This window comes from Lolium perenne, chromosome 3, assembly GCF_019359855.2.
Source record: "Lolium perenne isolate Kyuss_39 chromosome 3, Kyuss_2.0, whole genome shotgun sequence".
In the NCBI taxonomy this organism is placed as follows: Eukaryota; Viridiplantae; Streptophyta; class Magnoliopsida; order Poales; family Poaceae; genus Lolium; species Lolium perenne.
The window spans coordinates 21,190,086-21,197,990 of record NC_067246.2 but is presented as its reverse complement, the minus strand read 5'-3'; the positions used below and the strand labels follow the sequence as shown (position 1 = coordinate 21,197,990).

Here is a 7,905-nt window from a genome sequence, read left to right as displayed (position 1 = left end):
GCATATTTTGGATCTCGGCACATTTGTTTTGGAGAAAGACCCGCTCCTTTTTAATTGCACATAACGCTCTAGTTTTCGCTGTTATTGTTCTGCGTGTGTTCTAGTTTTTTGTACTGCGTTTAGCTCTTGTTCTTTCACTTGAATTTTGTTCAGGGTACGTTAGTATTCTTTATTTGTGTATGATTAGCTCTCTGGTCCTTATTATTTCATCTCTGAGAGCTATTTCAAATAAGTTGATTGGTGTTGGATAAGAGGTAAAATATTTTATGACTATAGTGATGCAAATGGAAGCTTGTCTAGACTGAGACATAGACTTTGGCATGTCATGTTGGATGTTATTCTTGTCATATGCTTAGTATTTATTGTTTTAGCATGAGTTGTTTCAAATGGCTGAGAGTGCATGTCTCATTAAAAGAATCATGTGTTGTTTTTATCATAAAAGCAAACTATTGTGGTGTTCTCTTTTGATGCTTTATTAGGTTGACTTGGCGCATGCTTATACCATGTTATGACTATAACTAGTCAATTAAAGCTTCTATGATCATTTAGTTTTTGTTTTATAATATCACTTTATGCTTTGATTGATAATGTTTTGTCGCTATGCATGATTATGGTCATTATTGCTCTCTTAGTTGGTCGCTTCCAGTCTTTTTGCTAAGCCTTCACCTGTACTGAGTATGAGCTCTACTCGTGCACCCAACCACCAAAAACCAAAGTATCTAATTGTGTCCACCATATCTACCTATATGTGGTATTTCACCGCCACTCCAAAGTAAATTGCTTGTGTGCTACCTTTAAACCTTCAAAAATTATCACCTGTTTTGTATAAATTATAGTTCATGGGAAAGTAGTCTAAAAATATTGTGGCAAGTACTATGTTTTACAGTTCTTATAAGTTGCTTATTGTGTGATAACCATGCTATCATGGGGAACACCATTGATATGTCTTTGTTGAATATCATGTGAATTACTATGCATGCTCATCTTGTTTGAAGTAAGGGAGATTTACCATGAGTTGCAAAGATCTGAGTATGTATATTGTTAGAGAGGAACATTGGGCCGCTAACTAAAGCCATGTTCACATGGTGGAAGTTTTAGCTGGGCAAAAGTCCAAATATATGTTGTCCTTGCTTTCCCGGTATGGATGTCCAAAAAAATTGAGATTCATCGAAATTGAGAAATCAAATGAGATCCATCTCCTAAGGACCTTTGTACAGGAGGTAAGGAGGTACCCCTTTGTGACACTTGGTTAAAACATATGTATGCGATGAAAATCCATGGAAGTCCAAGCTAATTAGGACAAGGTGTGAGCACTATTGGTATATTATGCATGAGGGAAGCAAAGTTATAGGAAGTAATTATGCATAAGTCATACTATTTATCACTACCGTTGACATAAGTAGCACCTCTCAAAATAAATATTTTCAATACTCTTACTGATTTTAAAATAAAAAGCTCTAGCACATGGGTAATCCATGCTTCCCTCTGTGAGGGTTCTTTCTTTTACTTTCATGTTGAGTCTCCACCTTCTACTTTATGCACCGATTAAGAGAGCATAGTTGTCATTCTTAGTGCAATGTGCATAGTCCCAAAATTATTACTGATTGATTCATGATTGTGCTATTGCTTGCTCTCAAATTACTTGTATCTAGTCATCCTTTGAACTTTGAAGGTGTCCTTGCATTTATGTTTTGCTATTTCATAAGGACATGTTGAGTACCACTTTATTATGTTTACTCTATGCTTATAAACACACAATTGCTTTCAATGCACTATTATTCATGATAATTTGTTTGAGTTACTCTTCATGTTATAACATAGTTGCTAAGTTAAATTGAATTATATCTATCATGCCTATGTTAGAGTACTTAGATCCCAGCTCACAATGCTTTACATGCTTGATCAAGATTGTGTTGGCTTCATGTCACCTCAAAAATTATTTTTGTTATCACTTACCTACTCGAGGACGAGCAGGAGTGAAGCTTGGGGATGCTGATACGTCTCAAACGTATCTATAATTTTTGATGCTCCATACTTGTTTTACACCAATTCATATGTGTTTTATTTACACTTCTTTGCACTTCTACATGATTTCCGGCACTAACCTATTAATAAGATGCCATAGTGCCAGTTCCCTGTTTTCTGTTGTTTTTGTATTTCAGAAAATTTGTACAGGAAATATTCTCGGAATTGGACGAAAACAAAGCCGAAGTCAATATTTTACCGAAACGAAGACGAAGTCCGGAGGGGGGACGAAGAGGCGCACTAGGGCGCCCACACCCGCCCTTGGCGCCGCCTAGGGCTAGCCCGCGCCAAGGCATGGTGTGGGTCCCCCAGGCACCCCACCGATCTGAATCCTCCGCCTATTTATACATCTTCTCGGGAAAACCCTAGATACCTGAGCCAAAATTCACGAAAAGTTCCATCACGGCCGCCATCGCCGAACCCACCTCGTGGGGTTCTGGCTCTTCCCGGCTCCCTGCCGGAGGGGGAAATCATCGTCGGAGCCGTCTACATCGCCATGCCCGCCTCCGAAGTGATGCGTGAGTAGTTCATCCCTCGACTATGGGTCCATAGCAGTAGCTAGATGGTTGTATTCTCCAATTTGTGCCTCATGTTTAGATCTTGTGAACTGCCCTACATGATCAAGATCATCCTTATTTAATGCTACATGTTGTGTTTGCCGGGATTCGATGAATATTGCATACTATGTTGATTATATATTCTTGTCATATATTATTTGTGATCTTGCATGCTCTCCGTTGCTAGTAGATACTCTGGCCAAGTAGATGCTTGTGACTCTAAGAGGGGATATTTGTGCTCGATAGTAGGTTCATGCCTCTAGTTTTCTGGAAGAGTGACAATAACTTCTAAGATTGTAGATGTGTTGTTGCTACTACGGAGAAAACAACAATGTTTTATCCAAGAGTAATTCTATTATTTACTTTACACACATTGCTTGATGCGATAATCTGTTGCTTGCAACTTAATACTAGAAGGGGTTCGGATGATAACCGGAAGGTGGATTATTAGTCTTAGACGCAGTTGGATTACGGTCAATGTATTATGTTGTAATGCCCAATACCAAATTATCATAGTCATCATCTTGTCATGTATTGATCGAAATTCTATCAATTGTCTAGCTGTAATTTATTTACCCAACATGCTATTTCTTTACGGAAAGACACCTCTAGTGATATGTGGACCCCGGTCCTATTTCCTTTACTGATAAATTCTACTGCAATCCTGTTCAGTTTACTTTCTGCAAACATCTCCTTCCATTCGATACGTCTAATCCTTTGTGTTCAGCAAACCGGTGAGATTGATAACCTCACATTAAGTTGGGGTAAAGTATTTTAGTTGTGTTGTGTACAACTTTCACGTTGTTGCTGACGCCGGTAGTGCGCCCTGTCACTAGTCAGCCAGCAACACCTTCAGAAGTGACGCCTTTCTCCTACTGGTCGATTAAACCTTGGTTTCTTACTGAGAGAAAACTTGCTACTGTGCTCATCATACCTTCCTCTTGGGGTTCCCCAACAGTGTGAAGTCGGCGTTACGATAAGCACCATCAGTTACATGTGTTGATGTCTTGCGTCTTGGGTATACGTGTCGGATTATGTAGTGTCGGTTGGGTAGGTCGTGGGACGCTACCCACATCTAAGTCAACAGAGCAGCCCACAATAAAGATAAAGTGAAAACGGTTGAGCAACATGTTCGTCGATGGCTCGCAAAACGAATGCATTACTAATTTCCCCGAATATCAAAAATATAGAAGAGATGTATAGATAGGAGCTCGGCTCGGCTCAATATCGCAACCTGTGGTGCAACGCGTCATGACGTGACGAGCGGGCAGCAGAGGAGGAGGAGGAGGAGTGTGCGAGGGCCTCTTCTCTTCTCACACCTTAGTGGGAGTATAAGAACTCACCTTATACACCACTCCAACTCTATTCCAACTAGCAATGTGAGATTAAATTTTACTCCCAGCTAATGCAACCATACATATGAGCCAATGAGAATTTCAGAATTTGAATTTTATGTGGTCCCAAGGCCCAACAACAAATTCCTACACATAATACCCTGGTGAGCTGCTATTTGCTAGTTGCTAGATAACATCTTGAAGAACTGCTATTTGCTAGTAGCTAGGGCTAAACAAAGTTTATTTAGTGATGCCCGTTAGTTCGATGTGCTGCATGTTAGTTTATTTATTGTACTGCGTTGTAAAGTTGCCACCTGTGAGACAATATGCAACCAAGCAAGTTTAATTCAAATGAATTACGAAAGTGGATCGTGTATGCGTAAGACTAGCCATAATGGGAGTATCTTAAGTAGTACTCCCTCCATTTGATCAATATTTGTTAAAATTCAAGTATATCTACACATTAAAGAGTATCTTTTTAGGAATCACCTAAAGCGTAAGACTAGTCTGTGGTGGTACTAAAACGTTGTTGCTCCGGTTCGCCTTGCAAGTTACTGGAGCACTACCCACCAAAACTGTGCTTGGTGGCGAGAGACACGGAGACATGCTGCGAAGCCACGCAAGCCCAACGCAGGAAACCCGCTGGCGCTCGGGACCCCGAAGTCCCCAACTCCCCATGCCATGCACACCCCACCCCCATCAACTCCATGGCCACCTCTGGTCGACGGTTAATGAACTTTGCACGATCATGCAATGCAAGAGCGCGCCTCCCCACTGAACACATGCATGCACATCACATCCCTTTCACCTCCTGTCCATGCTTCGCCACTCACCACCAACTCACAATTACTAATAACTTCATTAGTTGGGTCGACCGATCACAGTTTACATGGATTAATTCTGTGATCTTACTTACAAGCAACCATGCACGCGCGTTGACAGGTGGATGATCGAGCAACAATCAGCAACGATCGAGTGCGCTACCACTACCTGGTTACCCAGCAGCTTACACCGCGATCCCCCTGCTCTTGGCGCCCTTGATCTCGCCGCAGTCGCAGAGCAGGTAGCTCAGCATGTTCACCACGCTGCTGCCGATGGACGTCACGCTCAGGACCGGGCTCACCCTCACCCCGCCACCACCACGGCTCGAACCACCACCCCCATAACCATAGTAGTAAACCGACCTCCCACCACCGCCGCCGCCGCTGTGAACACCGGGCGCCGCGGCCGTCGCCGTTGCCGGAGCGACTTTCTTGCAGTGCGGGCGGTGGCCAGCACCGGCGGACTGGCTCCGCATGAGCGGGAACGCGGGGCAGGTGAACCGTCCCCCGGACGTCGCCGTGGTGGCGGAGTTGACGCTGCTGCTGCGCGCGAACGGAGACCCCCACGAGCGCACTGCCGGCGGCCTTGTCGTCTTCTGCCACGCCGGTGGTTGGGGCTGCTTGAGCCGCGCGTGTGGGGTGGGCGGCAGAGGCGGCACCGGGAGCAGCTTGCCGTCGGCGAAGAGGCGGTCGGCCGGCGCGACGTCGGCCGCGGCCGCGTTGGCAAAGTCGAACTCCGGCTCGGCCGGGAGGCGCCGGCGCCGGCGCGACATGAGGAACGACGACGTGTCTGACCGGCTTGGCGTGGTCGGACATGTGGTCGCCGTTGCTGCGAAGGTGGCGAGGTCGTGGGAGAAGGAGATCCTGGGGCTGATCAGCTCTGCCGACGCTTCCTCCTCCATTGGACCAGGGGAGCTGTCAGTAGAGAATGCGATGTGAGAGCTAGTGCTGGAAGAGGGTGAGAGGAATGTAGATATAAATAGGAGGTGTCGTGTGCCAGGACGACCGGACCAGGACCGTGCTGTGCAAATCTCGCATCCTGAATATGAGAGTGAGGTGAGGTGAGGTTGATTCCCTCTCACTCGTATGGGTTGGGTCCTGGTCCCTTGTTGGTCGGTCACCTACCTAACTGAAAAAAATGAATACTCCCTCCATTTGATCAATATTTGTTAAAATTCGGGTATATCTACACACTAAAGAGTATCTTTTTAGGAATCACCTAATTTATGTTTACGTTTTTGGTTACCGGAACACGATCCTAGCTAGCTGATCCTCATTTGTGTTTCACCTCAAGGCCTTCTCCAAACTCAGACAAACTTGAACATAAAAAGGCTAAGATTGCTCGATGCCCCTTTATAAGGGCATGCTTGTTCTTTATAAAAACTAACTAGATATACGTGTAGACTTTTACAAAAGTCGCATGGGCCAAACTTATTTATATGAATATGTAACATACATATAGATAAAAGTAGTATATATGTACGCTGTTATTGGCTCATCAGCGGTGATTCGCCGGTTGGTGGTGATTCGGCGGTGGCAGCATGAAGTCAGGACCGCGGGGCAGTGTGTCTCGAGTCTACTCAGATTGTCTGGCACGAGACTAGCCGATCTATCTATCTCGAGGCTAGTGGACTGTTTGGCTTCTTTTTTAGAGCAAGTTCAATAGTAGAGCCAACCGTTGGCTATAAGCCAAGTGTCATATTATCTATAGTCATTGTAGAGCCAATATGTACAATAGTGAGTTATAAAATTATTCTACTTTATCTATATATGGCCCACCATTCACTCTCACATAGTGCCTAGTAGCACGTGCTAGAGCTGGCTCTTGCATAAGAGTCCACTCATCTTCTCTCTCCTACTCTCTCTCTTCCAACTAAGTAACAATATATTATTTTAATCTTTATAGCCGGCTGATTAGGACTTATTATACTTGCTCTTATAGTCTCGCTCCACACGCACTGGAATGTTTCGCATCCTCTTAGCCGGAGAGGCAGGCAAATATTTTGGTTATTTTTTCACGCGCTAGATTGTTCACGCTAACGGTCGAGTTGTCTTGTGAATGGTGTATCTATAATTGGATATGTTGGGTTTAGATACGACTTAGGAAGTCTCACATTTAATACTAAATTAATTGGCTAATTACGCAAGAGCTCAATTTGAGTGGGGGGTTGTACTGGGGCAAGCATCGTTCGCTATTGATTTCATGATCTTGATTGATGACTTCGATTAGTTAGCAGCCTAGATCGTGCATGAATATTTCCCCAATTAGTTTGTACGGATACGACTTGCAATGGCAGATTGCTACGACACTGTTGGTGCAGTATCGCGCGACGTGGACGAAGAAGAAACCCGAGCGAAGCAACCAAGAGCAGAGTATGATGGGGGAGTGGCCTATCTAGTCTAGTCCCTGTCTCCATGAATGAATTTGAACGGAATTGAATTGTGAGCGCAAGACATGGCGGCATGGGCTTTGCTTCTGTTTCGTGCGCATTTCGATCGATCAAAACCTTCCAAACCGTATCCCTCTCCGGACAGGCAATCACAGCAGAAAAGGAAGCTTCGAGCCTGCCTATTTTTGGATCGGAGAAAGGGAATGCAGCAGCAAAGTAGCCAAGTAGGGCTCTGCTCTGTCGGCCTGAAGATGAAAGAAAAGGGGACAAGGACGTTGAAATCATCTTGCTCGTGTTTCTCAGATAGGTGAAACATTCGTCTACATCGGGTTAGGTAGAAACCATGGAAACATTGCCAACGTAAATTCTTTTTCCCCGACCGTCAAGCGTGCGTGTGTGTGTGTTTGCACGCATCGGGATATATATGACGTGTCGTGCAGTACGTCGTGGTAAACTTGCATGGAGTATGGAGCAACCGGGTTTGCTTTCGGACAGTGGACAAGCCCAATTATTATTCGATGGTCGACATGGACACACGCCTTTACGCTTCTGTGCAATGCTGGCTGGACCAGAATGCATTTGATTGGGAAGAATTATTGTGCTGCACCATGCACCCAAAATGACCCATATGTGCTCTAGATACACGATCTTTCACCAACTTTTGCAAGTTGAGCAAGCCAGCCACTTATTTGCCCTAAATGGCCCTTAAGCAAACCTTTAAACATCTCTTGTCTTTTGAGTCCAGCTGAGATCATTTTTGAGCAAGGGTTAAGCAAAA

The 7,905-nt window shown here is 44.5% G+C and overlaps 1 protein-coding gene across 1 annotated transcript; it reads right to left on the bottom strand.

Annotated features, from left to right (window-relative positions):
• Positions 1-4,745: 4,745 nt before the first annotated feature.
• Positions 4,746-5,694, bottom strand: LOC127323620 (uncharacterized). Its single transcript, XM_051351733.2, has one exon. It carries the CDS (start codon positions 5,637-5,639, stop codon positions 4,923-4,925), a length of 717 nt encoding a protein of 238 aa, XP_051207693.1. The 5' UTR covers positions 5,640-5,694; the 3' UTR covers positions 4,746-4,922.
• Positions 5,695-7,905: the final 2,211 nt, after the last annotated feature.

Excerpts from the sequence above, each read along its gene's own strand:
- LOC127323620 (XM_051351733.2), bottom strand. The coding sequence starts at position 5,639 with ATGGAGGAGGAAGCGTCGGCAGAGCTGATCAGCCCCAGGATCTCCTTC.